This window comes from Dasypus novemcinctus, chromosome 3, assembly GCF_030445035.2.
Source record: "Dasypus novemcinctus isolate mDasNov1 chromosome 3, mDasNov1.1.hap2, whole genome shotgun sequence".
NCBI lineage: Eukaryota > Metazoa > Chordata > Mammalia > Cingulata > Dasypodidae > Dasypus > Dasypus novemcinctus.
Window position 1 is genome coordinate 113217427 of NC_080675.1, and position 14762 is coordinate 113232188.

Below are 14762 nucleotides of genomic sequence, written 5' to 3' on the forward strand. Positions count from 1 at the left end.
CGTGGGGCAGGGTGCGAGGTGCTCGGGCCCAGGCTAGGTCACCGAGGCTGGGGGGACACTGGCAAGGGGGCCCACCTCCTCGGCGGAGGCCCCTGCAGCCAGAAGTGCCTGCTGGCCCAGGCGTGCAGCTTGCCGGTACAGCTCCTCTTGGGCCATCAGCTCTGCCCGAAGTTGCTGGTGGATGCTGAGCTGCAGGGGGCCGCTGCTGAGGGCCTGGGAGCTCTCCTCCACCTGCAGCTCCTGCTGCACACCAGCTGCCCAGGAGGTGTAGTCCAGCCCCTGGAAGCAGGGGAGATGGAGGGAGGGAGCAGGGTGAGGGCTAGACTGCGAAGCACAGCCACCGGAATCCACTCCCACATCAGGGCTGCCCCAACCTGACCCGGGTCACAGCCTCAGTGAGGCTGAGGGGCTCTTTGTCACCTGATTCCTCTGTTCTTATCCACTGCAGGCCCCCCAGGTCCATCACACCAGCCTCCACCCTGTGCTCTTGAGCCCCTCCTGCTTACACCCTCCTTCTCCTTCCTTCTCCTTCCTTCCTGCTCTCCAAGGCTCGCCCATGTACTTCCTGAGCCCTCCCCGGTGTCTTGATGTCTCACTGCTCTCCTTGTTCTCAGAACTGCCAACTTCAGATTATCTTTTGTTGATTCGTGTAGAATCATAGAATGTTAGAGCTGGAGGGCCACGCATCCTTGTTCAAACATCTTATTGCAAAGATGAAGAAGGTTAAAAGGCACACGTGAGGGAAGCAGACTTGGCCCAATGGACAGGGCATCTGCCTACCACATGGGAGGTCCGCGGTTCAAACCCCACGCCTCCATTTCTTTTTTTTTTTTTAAAGTTATTTATTTCTCGCCCTCCCCACCCCCCCACCCCCGTTGTCTGTTCTCTGTGTCTATTTGCTGAAATCTCTTCTTTGTCTGCTTCTGTTGTCAGCGGCACAGGAATCTGTGCTGCGTCATCTTGTGTCAGTTCTCCATGTGGGCGGTGCCATTCCTGGGCAGGCTGCACTTTCCTTCGTGCTGGGTGGCTCTACTTACGGGGCACACTCCTTGCGCGTGGGGCTCCCCTATGTGGGGGACACCGCTGCGTGGCATGGCACTCCTTGTGAGCATCAGCACTGCGCGTGAGCTAGCTCCACACAGGTGAAGGAGGCCTGGGGTTTGAACTGCGGACCTCCCATGTGGTAGACAGACGCCCTAACCACTGGGCCAAGTCCACTTCCCCCCTGGGCCTCCTTGACCCATGTGGAGCTGGCCCATGCACAGTGCTGATGAGCACAAAGAGTGCCCTGCCATGCAGGGGTGTCCCCTGCATAGAGGAGCCCCACATGCAAGGAGTGCTCCCCGTAAGGAGAGCCGGCCAGCGCGAAAGAAAGTGCAGCCTGCCCAGGAATGGTGCCGCACACACGGAGAGCTGACACAACAAGATGACACAACAAAAAGAAACACAGATTCCCGGTGCCGCTGATAAGGATAGAAGCGGTCACAGAAGAACACACAGCAAATAGGCACAGAGAGCAAACAACTGGGGGTGGTGTGGGGCAGGGCGGGGCGGAAGGGGAGAGGGAAAAAAAAGGCACACATGAAAGAGTTTTGCAAACTCTAAACTCTCAAATGGAGGGTAACAAATTAGGATTAAGCGTTTCGCTCAAGCCCACACTGCCAGCAAGTGGCAGAGTTGGGCACCTGAATTGAAGCTCTTTGCAGTGTCTTAGTTTGGACTACCTGGTCTATCAGGCACCAGGACATGGGGACTTCTGGGTCAGCCCATGGCTAGGACTCATTGTCCCAATTCTGCTCACTGGGGTATTAGGCTCATCTTCCCAACTAGAAAAGCTCCACGAGGGCAGTGAGTCCATCTTACGTGGTTTCTGTATTGCCCTCTTCTCTCCACCCCAGCTCCTAGCTGCGAGCTGACACATGATAAATAGACCCTGGCTGATGCAGAGGTCCTGTCTAGAACATCTAGAGGAAGAACCTGGGTCTCAGGTGAGGGGCTTACCTGGGCCATTCTTAGGTCCCAGTCCCGGCTGGGCCCCTGCACGGCTGCCCCGTCACCCACCTGGACTGGCGCTGACGCCCCACGTGGCCAGCTCCCAACCAGCCCCAAGGACGGCCAGGCAGGCTCCTGCTCCTCCACCTCAGTTCACGCTTGTTTTTGCCTCATCAGCACAGCACAAACACACTCCCACGCACACGCACCCACAGTCCCACGCAGGCTGCCTGTGGGGAAGGAGGCCTCACCGCTGCGTGGAAGCGGGCCAGGAGGCACGCCTGCTCCAGCCGGGCGCGACGCTGCTCCACGCGCAGCCGCAGGCCCTCCCAGGCCTGCTCCACGGCCCACTGCCTCCCCTGCACCGCATCAGCCTGTGGCCCCGGACACAGCGTCCGCACCCTGCCTGCCGTCTCCAGCAGTTCCTGCAGCTGGGGACGGGGACAGGCAAGGAAGGGTCGTGTCCTCCCAGAGGCCCGGCCATCCCACAGCCACCGGCCTTGCCAGGAACCCGGGCGCGGTGGGGCCGCCGTCCATGGGCCCTGCCCTGCCGTGTAGAACGGGCCCCCCTGGAGCTGAGGGAGCGTGGGGGGGGGTCTAGAGAGGAGACGGGCCGCGCCTGCGTGGGAGGCAGCCCCACCCGGGTCACCTGCCGCTCGGTGCCCGCGAGCTCCCGCTCCAGCCGCTCGTGTCCCCTCAGCTGGGCGTCCACCCCAGCCGCGTCCCGGGCCACGTCAGCCGGGAGGCTCGCGGCTTTCTCCTGAGAAGAGATGGCGGAGGGCCTCGGCAGTGCAGGGTGCTGAGCCCGGGGTGGACCCCCGTCCCCCGCAGGGTCCCCCGGGCTCATACCTGGACCTGGGCAAGGGCTTCTGTCAGATCCCTGTGCACTCGGAGGGTGGCCTCGGCATCTCGGAGCAGGTGGCCTCGGGCCTGCGTCAGCTCGCACAGCTCCGACCAGGCAGCCCTGCCCGCAGCGGGCAGGAAGGCGGGAAAGGTGAGCCACGGCCCCGCACTCCTCCCCTCCCTGCGGGAGGTCAGGCCGCCTCCTTTTCCAGTCATGTCCAGGATGTGCCCAAAGCTCCTGCGGGGGCCACTCCCCTCCTAAACCTGCCCCTTCTCTGGTCCTGCCTGCAGACCCTCCTCCCAGGAGCCTGTCCACCTTTACGATGAATTTACTTCCTCGCAGCTGTGGAGTCCAGCACTTTCTTGCCCGCCCTGCTTTGTGATGCTGCCTTACATCTCGTGGGTTTGATTCTCAGCCTTCAGTTAGGCTGTAAATGCTCTGAGAGCAGATGTTTTTGCTGCGCTCCTCTTTCACTCAGCCAGCTCTCACTGAAGGCAGGCCAGGCTTCGAGCTAGGGCTTATGAACAAGTCACGACTTTGCCTCAAAGCTCACGGGCTGGGGTGAATTTAAACCAGCCCGATGGCAGCTAGGAATGTGGCATGGCCAGGGCTGTGACACGGGCAAGCACAGGTGCCGTGGGAAGCTCACAGGAGGGGCCCCGGCCCCCAACCTGGACAGTCTCTTCTCGGAGCTTCTCCTACAAATCCTGGGAGCTGGTGGTTTGGAAAAGTGTCCCCGAGGAGGGGTTGACTTCCCAGCAGGCTTCCCTGACATGCTAATCCAGCCTCACCTCCCTTCCCGGCCCCTGCTTCCCTGACTCAAGCTTCCCTGGAACCAGATACCTCTCAAGCAGGCAGACAGAGCTTGTGTCCCTGGAGCACGCCTGCCTTCTCTTTACACCCCAGACACTGCGTGCCCAGCACTCTCCCCCAGACCCAGGCCCCTGGCCTGGCCCACTGGGCGCTCACCGTAGCTCCTGCTGCTTCTGCTGGACCTCGGGGGCAGCACTGAGCCCGTGGGCCAGCAGCCTCTCTGCCAGCTGCTGGCAGGCAGCCACCCGCCGGCCACCCAGCTCCACTTGGTGCTGAAACTTCACAAACTTGGTCCTGAGGTGCTGAGAAGAGAGGAGGGGGTGACAGGGTGGCCCCCAGCTGGCAAGGCACCAAGTGGCCTGGGAAGTGAGGTGCATCAGAGGCTGATGGGGCAATGGGGGATGGCACAGCTGCAGCGCCTGCCCCCCAACTCAGAAGTGGGACACGGGAGGAGGCCCAAGGCTTGCCCTCGGCCGTGGCTTATGGCTCCCCCGGCCGTTTCCTCCCCTGGACCAGCCAGCGCCAGCCTCCCTCCCCCCGCCGGGTCCTCACGCCACATCACTCTGCCTCAGGGCTTCCTCCTTGCCCCAGCCCCCTTCTCACCAGGATGTGCTCATAGTCCTCCCCGAGGTGCTCGCCCCTGGCCACCTGCTGCTGGCTAGCCAGCCACATCTGCAGGTCCTTGGCCTCCCTCATGAACTCATGCAGTTTCTGGGTCTCCTCCAGCTCCCGGTTCCTGCAGCGACAGCCCCGATTCCCCCTCAGGAGAGGTGGCTCAGCCGGAGGGAGCAACCTCAAGGATGAGGCTTTTCGTGGCCTTTGCCCAAGTCTGCAGCTCTGGATTCAGGGAGGTGTGGACAGGGGAAGGCCAGTGTGGGAGCAGGTGAGGGGTATGGACATGGGGAAGGGACAGATGACTAGGAGCTGGGGGATCCGAGTTCTCCACCTTGGAGTATTTATGGAAGAAGTAGGCAACACACAGGAAGGACTCGGTCCTTTCCTGACACAGCTCTGTGAGCTTGGGTTTGTGGCTTCTTTCTGACTCAGGGGCACGGTATGGGGAACACTGGCCAGGCCTGGTGAAAAGAGTTGCCATCCCCCTACCGTGTGGCTGCCAACTCCTGCAGCACCTGCAGCCGTCCCCGGAGTCTCTCCTGCACCACACCTGGCTGCTCAGGGACCTCAGGGCCAATGAAGGTTTGGGCCCTCTGGTCAAGCTCCTCCAGCAAGCTCCAATAAAAAGTCAGTTCCTGCTGCAGGGCCTGCCAACACACCAGGATCCATGCCAGGCTTAGGATGGGGGCCTACTGTCATTCATTTATCCACCCATCCATCCATCCACCCTTCCATCCATCCACCCACCCATCCATCCACCCATCCACTCATCCATCCACCCATCCACCCACCCACCCAACCATCCATCTACCCACCCACCCATCCATCCACTCACCTATCCATCCACCTCTTCATTTACCCATCCATCACCTCTTCATTCACCCATCCACCCTCCCATGCAGCCATCCATCCACCCACCCATCCATCCACCTATCCATTTACCCACCCATCCATCATCCATCTACCCAATAATGATGGAGCACTTACTGCTTAATAAAAGTGAAGATTTGGTCTGTGCCCTCAGAGGGCTCCTTATTTAATAGGGAAGGGTGAATGCTGCGTAGTCTGGGCCAAGGAAGGGAGGGCACAGGAGGTATTATACTGGACCCCAACAAAGTTGACGCGACAGACAGAATTAAGCCTGGGACATCGAAGCTCCATGTGGGAAGGCTATGGACCTGGCTCATGCCCTTTAGGAATGACGCCTGGAAGGTGTTAGACACAAGACGTGTTGAACCACTGACCACCAGGACCATGCACAAAAAAGCCCAGATAAGAGGACACTTTAGTGACAAGAGGAATCAGGACAGCCGTGTGGTTCAATTCCAGGAACAAGGAAGGTGAGTTCTAGGCCTTCCTTCCATGAGAGGAAGGAGGTTCAGGAAAGACAGCTGGTTAATTCAGAGTGTGATATTCAAAGCCTGGGGAGGGAGAAAGCTCTGGAAGTCTTGGAGAAGGCTAGAGGAGGTGACCCCAAGAGGGTACGGAAGTGCTGGGGGAGGGGGCAGGGAGGAGAGGAAGCAAGAAGAGAAGGCAGAGAGACACCCAGGCCACAGGGACAGGACCGAACAGCAGAGAGACTGAAGGAGGAAGACAACTGTCCCAGACCCAGTGTAGAAGGGAGCACTGGGGGGGCGGAGGGGGAGGCTGCGGGATGAGGGGGTGATGGGAATGGGGCTGAAGAAAGAGCAGGGCTCTGTGCCTCCGAGGAGGAGGGAGTGCCCCCCGGGAGTGTGACAGACCCTCTCCTCATGGGCCCTCATCACCCAAGTCAGTGTGGGGAGGCTCGGGCACGTACCTGGTGCTTCTGAAGGAGGCTGGAGGTGGCTGCCTCGTCTCTGCCACAGTCCTGGCTGCTCACCAGTGGCCACTTTCCCTCCGCCCAGCCCTCCAGCTCTGACACATCCAGAAAATACTGCCAAGAAAGGTCTGGACTCGCTTGATGATCTCAGATATGATTCCCCCATTCGAGCTCTGGGGGCATCCTGCTCTGCTCTCCAGCAGTCAGCTCAGAGGGGCTTCTGCGCCCTCAAAGGGACCAGCCAGTGCCTGGCCCGGAGCTCTTACTGCTGCCATCTCCCAGGCAGCTGCCATCTCCCACCTCTCCAAGAGTCCCCCAGGCCCCACGCCACGGAGCCCCCCTGACTTTTGCCATTTCCCTTGCCCTGTGCTCTCTGCATCCTACCTGCTGCAAAGCCAGGTCCTGCTCCAGGCACTGGGCTTGCACCTCGCAGGCCTGCTCCAGCCCTGCCCAGAGGCCGTCCAGCTCCTGGCATCGCTCCAGGATGTGCAGGGCCTGGGGGTGCCCTGAGGCTACTAGACTCTCTCCAGAACTCAGCACGCGCAGCACCTGTCGCCAGTGGGCTTTCACCTCAGCCAGGAGCACCTGCCATAGACCAGGGTGAGAGGGTGCAGCTTCTGGGTACGCTTAACTAGGGGTGCCCAGGGCCCCAGTGGTGACAAACCCTCAGGGCCAGAAGAGCTGGAGGCAGATTTAGAAATCAGGACATCCCGGGGCTCAGAGGCCGGGACGCCCTGGTAGAGGCAAAGAGCTTCTAAGGTCTGGGGCCCTGGGAAAAAGAGAGGGTCGTTACCTGGTGCCTGTGGCGAAGCCTCTGGACACCATCCAGGCACTTGGCGTGGTGGCTGGAGCTGGCAAAGGGCATGTGCTCGGCCACCCACGTGAGCTCCATCTTGCTCAAGTGATCGAACTGGTGCCACTCGACTGAAGACTGCAGCTGCCGGTGCCGGGCGGCCAGACGCCCCTGCAGGGACTCACACCTGGGAGGAAGACGAGAGGGAGAGATAGGGAGCCGGGCAGACAGGGCCCTCAGTCCTTTCCTTGGCCCAGCCAGGGGTCCATGAGGAGCAAGGCGGGAGTGGGAGGAAAGCGTCGGCAGCTGCAGAGGGCCCAGGGCTCAGCCTCCTCTCCCAGGCTTCAGATCGAGGGGCGCCTGCTTAGGACGCCTAACTGGGGGGAGTCTCTGACCCTCCTACCCCAGGAATGACGCCATGTGTGGAGGGCGGCAGTTTGGACAGCCTCAGCTCCTGCAGGGGCTGCCCTCCTGGGCTCACTGGGTAGAAGTGCCCTCAAATTTACTAGGGAAGCCACACTCAGCAGGGACAGGAGGGGCAAATAGGCCAGGGCTGGGCAGGGCCCCACCTCTGGAGGCACTTCTGGCTCTCCTCCAGGAGGGTCTGGGAATTGGCCACTTGGCGGGCCTGGGAGATGAGGGCAGCCACCTCACTGGCCAGCGCCTGGCTCCCGCCCTCCAGTTGACAGAGCCGTTTCTGCAGCTCCCGGCTTGAGCGAAGGTCCTGCCCCATTTCTGTACTTGGCAGGCTCCCCTCTAGATGCTCCACCTTCTCCTTGGCACCCTGGGGAGGGAAGCAGGAGGTTGTGGGAGGCTCTCCACGTCCAGGACAGCGGGTGGCCCTTCTTGGGCTCTGCCTGCCCCTGAATGGAGGCCACTCGCAGTGTCTGAGATGGCAGGACCGTAAACACATCAGGGTCACCAGGTACCACCATTGTCAGCCCACAGGCAGCAGTGCCCACGCTCCCCCCGGAGCCTCGTGCACAGCCCGTCCCCTCATGCTCCATCCCAGGAGAACTCAGATTGTGCTGCCCAGGCCCTGGGCACAAGGAGGCCATCTGTAATTTCCTACGGGGGTAAAGTCATGCTCAACTTGCTGCAGGCTAGACCTCAAGGGCTGAGGGACTTCCCAGGGCCACTCCAGAGCAAGGAGACCACCCAGACCCGCCCTTCCCCTTCCCTTCCTGCCTGCTCAGCCTCAGTCTCCCTCCTGTGCCCTGTGCCTCTCGCCCGGCTGACCTGCAGCAGCTCCAGGAGCTGCTCCTGCTGTCTAGCCTGCCGCAGTTTGTCCCCACGCTCTGCCACCTGGCGGGTCAACTCTTCCCACTGGCCACTCAGGCCCTGCAGCCTGGCCTGCACGTCCCCCTGGGCGTGGGGCCCACCACTCAGCAGCTCTTTCCCAACCTGGAGTGGAGACAAAAGTCCAGGGAGTTTGGCCGAGTGGCCTGAGTGTCCACAGCAGGCTGGGCCCAGCTGGCAGAGGCGGGAGGTGGCTGGCGATGAGCCGCATGCCACAGGCTTCCCGGGCTCGAGCTGCTCGTGTGGCCCAGTTCTGTGGGCAGAGGCAGCAGGGCTTTCCTGACCCCCGCCAGGAGGGCAGGGCGAGCAGGCATTAGGCCGATGGTTAGGAAAAGCTTTGCTCTGGTGGAGTTGGCTGGCTCTGGAACTTGCCCTCGAGAGGTGAGGGGGAAGGAGTGACAGCAGCTTTCTGGGCCGGTTCAGGTGCCAAGGCAAGGGGGGCCCAGCTGAGGGAAGGAGGCAGCTGTGGGACCTTAGCTTCTAGATACCTGGGGTCATTTCTTCCAGGAAACCTTGCGCAATTTGGGCTGGAAATTTGAGGATGAGGAGGCCCTGCCCCCCGCCCGGTGTCCCCCACCTGCTGCAGCTCCTCCACGCGCCCGCGGGTGGCCAGCAGCTCGCGCTCCATTGCTTCGTGCCGCCAGAGTCTCCGCAGGCTGCTACTGGGCTCCTGGCAGGCGTCGCCCGCCACCAGCAGCCCCTTCTCCCCCATCCACAGCGTCAGCTCCTCCACGTCCTGCTTCCACTCCTGCCCAAGAACCGAAGAGCGGGGAGGGCTCTCACCAGCCTGGCAGCGCGGGGCTGGCTGAAGGGCCTCTAGGGAGAGAGGTCTCAGGGAGACCCCCGTGGCCAAGAGACGCCCAGAGCCAGTCCCGGGGGGCCAGAGGGGTGGGGCTGAGGTTACTGCCCCCCAGTGGGGAAGGGGAGACTGAGGAGATGGGGAGGAAAGATGTCTCAGAGAAAACAACAGAAGGCGCCCCTGGAGTCAGGGTATGGGCCCCACAGCACCCTGTGCGCCGAGTAGGTCCCTGTGGCTCCAGCCCAGGTAGTGGAGGGGTCACATCTCTCCAAACGGGCTGAAGCCCTGGGAGGCCTGCGGACTGGCCCAGCTCCCAGCACCTCCAGGGGCTGAACACAGACCCGAGACCTGCAGCTGCTGCCGTGACCCAGGCAAGAGCCTGAAGTGTGCCAGCGACGCTGGGGCAGGGGGTGGCTGGGTGGGCGAGGTGCGAGGGGGTGCCAGTCAGGAGGCCTGTCTGTCCCCCACCCTGTCGCCCAGACTGGCGCTGGCCGTGGCGTCAGTTGCCTTGTCTGGAAAGACGTCGGCGGTCGCGCCTGCCCCCAGAGGCGTCGTCAGGACCTGTGATCCAGGGGGGGAAACGCTGTGCAGACCACACGGCGGCCACACGGTTCCACCGCTGTAAGTGCGGCCGGGGGCTCTTGGGCACCGCTCCTGGCGAGGCCTGCGGTCGGGCCGGACCCTCACCTGGAGCCGGAGGGAAGCCAGCAGCTGCCGCCGCCTCTGCTCGCTCCTGCCCTGGAGCGCCGTCCACTGTGTCTGGAGGCGCTGCAGCCGCTCCCGGACCCTGGAGGAGGTAGGCGGGGGGGGCGGCTCTATGCTACCCCGAGCCCACCCTCCCCGGGGTGTCCCCCCAGCCAAGGGTCCACCCCTCTACTCCTCCTCTCCTCAGACCTTCCCCTGGGTCAGAGGGGCTCCCACCTGGCTCCGGGCAACAGCCTGTGCAGACTGAGAAAGAAAAGGGGGGCTGACGCTGGCAGGAGGTCCGACTCACCCTGGCGCTGCGGGGCGTTGGCGCTGAGCCAGCCTCTCGCCCTGTGCCTGCAGAGCCTCTACCCGGGGGCCCAGCGTGTCCAGCTGCCGCTCGAATGCCTGGTGCCGCTGCAGCAGGCTCTGGGCCTCCGCCACGTCCTCCTGGGGGTGCAGGGACCTGGAGTCATGCCTGGGAGGCCGGTCAGCACCACGTTGCTCGCGGCGGGCCCAGGGGCCTCCCGCCCAGCTTGGCTTCTGGGCCCAAGGAGACGAGTGCCCTCGCCTGGCTCCACACCCCCAGCTCTGTACCCCAAGGGCATCCCGATGCAGGGAGGCCTCGAGGTCCGCACAGGCCGCGGTGAAACCATCCACTTTCCGGCCAAAGCTCTGCAGCTCCAGCCCGTCCTGCAGCCGCTGCTGCCGCCGCTCCCAGGCCACCTTCAGCTCCCGGCCTCGCTGGCCCAGGAGCCTCAGCGCCCTGGCCACGTCCCGGGAGTCTGGGGAGTCCAAGGCTGCCAGGTGCTGGCCCTGAGCCTCCAGCTGCTGTAGCCTGCTCAGCACGACAGGCAGAGGGTCAAAGCCCACCCAGCTCCTCTCACCGACCTCCCTTCCTGCTTCCTTGTGCACCTACCGGGGAGTCCTGACGGGAGGCAGCTGGCAGGAGGGGAGTGAGGCTGGCCAGCCCAGGCACTCACTGGCCCCTCGGCACACTGCGCCCGGGCTCACTACTGACATGGAGTGCCACAAGCCCAGCCCAGTGCTGAGGACTCAGCAGGTACCCAAGGGTTGCCATGCTCCTGCTATGTGATGCCCCCTGCTCAGATGGCCAGTCTGTAAGTGGGGACTGACGGCCAGTGCCCAAATGGCCAGGGCTGGGCAGCACCACTCAGCATATGAAACATCGCTCAAGCCGTATGCCTGACTGCAGGGCCCCTGCTGGCCCATTTGGGACTTAGTGGAATCAGAAGAGGCACCCCTTTAAGCTGGCTGCAGCTTGTAGGCTCCCAGCTTGGGAACAGGTCCCACCTCGGTGTGAATTAGGACAAGCCTCCATTTCCCCTGAGCTGATGAGGTGGTGCAGCCCTGAAGGCTGGCGAGCAGAGGATGGGGTGGATTTCGGGGCCCATGTGGCCTCCGATACACGGTGGCCTGCCTGCCTGCCGGGCCCAGAGCACCATTCCTGGAGATGTGCATCTTTGTTCCATGGGCAAGTGCTGAGCCATTGGGCTCCAGGGGCCTGGAGCGGCTGGGTTCCCCTGAATGGCCTGGAAGGATTGACAGCAATCCATCTGCGTCCTGGGATTGGGCATGGCCAGGCCCGGAATGGGGAGGACCTGGCGGGCAGCTCAGGCTGTGCCTCAGTTCCCTTCCTGGGGAGTGCAGACTCCCTGACCCAGTTCTCCTCGTAAACCTGCCCCAAGCAGCATGCCACACACCAGCCTGTGGCATCTACCTGGAGGCCACGCTGCCCCCTGCCCCTCCCTCCTGGGGCCCGGTCCCCGCAGGCCTGGGCCAGCCGATGCCCGCCCTGCCCATCCTCCTGCCCTGACCTGTCCTGCCACAGGCGGATCTCCTCCAGCAGGTCCCGGTGCTCCGCCAGCAGCTGCTGGGCCGAGGCCACGTCCACCACCTCCTCCTCAGTGTGCAGCTGCGCCTGGAGGCCCCCTGCCCACAGCAGCAGTTGCCGGCTGTCCTGCAGGAAGCTGCGGCGGGCCCGAGCCTCCGCCTGGGCCTGGGCCTGCTGGGCCGCTCGCCCCTGCGCTTGCTGCAGCAGCCCCTGCAGCCTCTCCACCTCTTCTCGCGGGGGCCGGCTCTCTGCAGGGCCAGACTCCTCGACCCTGGGAGACAGGGCCCACTGCACGTTCAGTGCCCTGCCCTGGGCCCTGGGCGTGTATCTTCACTCAGGTCCCTCTGCCCAGGGGAAAGTGCTGGTGACTCTGAACTCCCACCTCAACCAAGGGGCAGCAAGAGCAAGTGGCTCTTCCTTCTCCCCTGAGCATTTTCTCATGCCAGCCGGACCCCCTCCCTTTGCTCCAGCCCATCCAACAGCTCATCTTGCCCACCCTCGCCCCATCCCAGTTTCAGTCCCTGTCTCATTCTGGAACCACATTCAGACCCCCCTCTGCCGTCCCTGCCTCCCAGTGCACCGTCACCGCGCCCAGCCTGGGCCGTACTTTGTGGCCACCCTTTGGAGGTGGCGGATCTTCCCCTCCAGCGCCGGGAGCACCTGCAGGGCCAGCTGCAGGACGTGGTGGCTGCCCTCTGAGCCCCCGGGCTCCAGGCCCTCCAGCCTCCGGGTCAGGTCCTGCAGCTGGACCTGTGTGGGCCCACACTCCTGCAGAAAACCGCTCACTCGTGTGGTGCATGCCAGCTGCAGCCCCTTCTCCTCCTTCAGGGCCTCCAGGTGCCCCCATCTGGGCAGAGGGCACAGGGCAAGCGTCCATACGGGGAAGCCTCCCGTCCATCTCCCTCCCGGGGCCTGGCAGGGGCTCACTCAGGCAGGAGCTGGCGGGCCGGCCGGCCCCGTGCCCCTTCCTCCCCATCGCGGGCCGCCCGGGCGCTGCATCCCGCTGCCCGTCGCCCTGCCCTCCCTCCTCGCTCTCACCTCTGGCTCAGTTCTTCCTGCAGCTGCTGGATCTTCGTGGCATGCCCAGGACATCTCTGCTTCAGTTGCTCCGCGGAGCTGCTGACCTCAGCCCAGCGGCTGTTTCCCACAGCCAGGGCGGCCAGGACGTTCTGGGGAAAAGGAGAAGCCAGGCCTTGGAGGGGCTCTTTCCTCTCCCACACTCCCCTCTAGGCGACGGGAGACCTCTGAAGTGTTCTCGGTTAGAGACGCCCCAGCCGCTTCCCCCTGGAAGGACAGGGCTCTGACTCCCTCAGGGGCTGGGTGGTCGAAGAACTCAAGGCCAACGCCCTCGGCGCCCCCTCCCAGACGGGATCACGGATAACATGGAGAACCGAGGCACAGGAGAGGAAGACAGGGAGGCTGGAGCAAGTGGGGGAGGCAGGGCCACGGGTCCAGGACTCTGCTCGGCTCTGAGGGGCTGTACCTCATATTTGAGCTGCGTGGCCACCAGGTCGTCAGCCTGGGGCTGCAGCGTTTGGAAGAGCTTGGTCTGGTGCTCCAGCCAGGCCTGCAGCTCTCCACAGGAGCTGCAGAAGGCAAACAGGGCCACCGCCTCCTCCAACCGGGCCCTGCGGAGCTGAGAGGGGCCCCGGAGGCAGGGTGAGGGCCGGTGCTGCCCGGGAGCCCTCCAACCAGGCCAAGGGCGGCTCCACCCTCCCGCCTGCGGGCCCAGGGCCAGATGGGGGGGGGTGGAAAAGGGGCACTGCGGGCGTGCTCAGCCCACCTTGCTCTGCCTCAGCACTTGGGTGCTGCCCACTGCTCCTAGGTGAAATCCACATTCCTGTGGCCCCCCTGCCCCTCCAGGTTCTCCTCCGGCCGCTTCTGCCCTGGCCTCTGCGCTCCCTGCCTTTGCAGAGGTCCCGCCTGGACCACCTCCCCTGACCTGCCTGCTTTCTGCTTCTCCGCACTCAAGCTTCAGCTTCAACAGCCTTTCCTCAGAGATGCCGTCCCTGACCCCTGTGACTGCCCTGGGCTCCCTTCACGTGCTCCCATTTCACCTGTATCACCTGGATCACCTGTATCACCTGGATCACCTAGGGACTCAGGCGACATCTCCGCCATGACGTAAGGTCCTTGAGGGCAGGGAGCGTGTCCCTCACTGCTCTGCCCCAGACTCCTGCCCAGGGTCTAGCACAGAGTGGGTGCTCAGTGAACGTTTCTCCAGCAAGGGTCCTTACCTCGGCCAGGGCCCACAGGCCCTCATAGTCCTGGCTCAAGCTGTCCTGTGTCTGTAGGATGACGTGGGGATCAAAGTCAAGGTCAGATGCAGCCAGGAAGGTGATTTCCTGGGTGCCCCAGGGGCCAGAGCAGCAGGAGGCTTCCTGCGGGGCCTGGGCCGCCTGGATCCTCTGGCCTTCCCCGGGGGTGCTCAGGGCAGAGACCACCTGTGTCAACGGAGGACAGCGTGTCCAGGGGGCTCCCGGCAGCCCAAACAGCAGAAGCCCTGGCATGGTGGGCCGGCGGCTGTACCTGCAGCACCCTGGCTGGGCAGCCCTCCAGGTCCTTCAGTTGCTGGGCGGCGGGGCCTGTCTGGGGCAGCAGCTCCAGGGCCTTCCTGGGGAGGCTGGTGGAGGGCGTGCCTGTGGGACCACAGGTTTTGTGAGCTGCCGAGGGGGGCTGCTCGCTACTTAGTGCCCCCCTGTGCCTGGCCCTGTGTGAGCTAGCCGAGGACGAGGGCCCACTTCCCAATTCAGGACGGGAAGGCTCACAGACCCCGAGTGATCGGGCCGCTATCTGGGACTGTCCAATGACCAGCAGAATGTGCATTGTGCAAAAGAAATACTCTGGCTGTAAAGAAAAGGCCCGGGGCAGCGGGGAAAGCTTCCAAGGACAAGGGGGGCATGGACAGGCCTTGCCAGAGGAGACACATTTGCAGGGGAGGGCAGCAGAGTGGCTCTGGAGGCAGGTGCTGGACGGAGGGGCTGGGAGCGCACAGGCCGGGGCTCCACATCCGGGAAGGACGGGCACCTGTCTCCCTCCCCCTGCGCCTCTGGCCCTGGCAAGGACCAGACAGCAGTGTCAACCCAGGCAGCTTGGGGTTGGGTCGAGGGGACTGAAGGAAAGGAAAGGCACAGAGAAAGACCAGAAAGCGGGAGAACACAAAAAGAACGAGGAGGGAGAAAGAAGGCTCAGAGAATTCTGTGCTGGATGAGGCCTCGGTGAGCATCTCAGCTAATCTCTGCCTCGTGTGAAGACCACCTCCTCCTG

General features: G+C 63.5%; 1 protein-coding gene across 1 annotated transcript in view; it reads right to left on the minus strand.

The window, feature by feature from the left end:
* Positions 1-14762, minus strand: part of SPTBN5 (spectrin beta, non-erythrocytic 5) — a 44968-nt gene that overhangs the window by 19068 nt on the left and 11138 nt on the right. Inside the window, exons 12-32 of the mRNA XM_058293980.1 lie at positions 13733-13939; positions 12979-13131; positions 12534-12664; positions 12103-12342; positions 11479-11766; positions 10238-10478; positions 9951-10090; positions 9644-9743; positions 8735-8905; positions 8098-8262; positions 7428-7642; positions 6859-7045; positions 6450-6650; positions 6063-6179; positions 4754-4911; positions 4253-4385; positions 3806-3951; positions 2842-2956; positions 2642-2752; positions 2244-2423; positions 76-279 (exon numbers count right to left, since the gene is read on the minus strand). Of these exons, the coding sequence (XP_058149963.1) occupies positions 76-279; positions 2244-2423; positions 2642-2752; positions 2842-2956; positions 3806-3951; positions 4253-4385; positions 4754-4911; positions 6063-6179; positions 6450-6650; positions 6859-7045; positions 7428-7642; positions 8098-8262; positions 8735-8905; positions 9644-9743; positions 9951-10090; positions 10238-10478; positions 11479-11766; positions 12103-12342; positions 12534-12664; positions 12979-13131; positions 13733-13939 (3603 nt within the window). The remainder of the gene's footprint in view (positions 1-75; positions 280-2243; positions 2424-2641; positions 2753-2841; positions 2957-3805; positions 3952-4252; positions 4386-4753; positions 4912-6062; positions 6180-6449; positions 6651-6858; positions 7046-7427; positions 7643-8097; positions 8263-8734; positions 8906-9643; positions 9744-9950; positions 10091-10237; positions 10479-11478; positions 11767-12102; positions 12343-12533; positions 12665-12978; positions 13132-13732; positions 13940-14762) is intronic.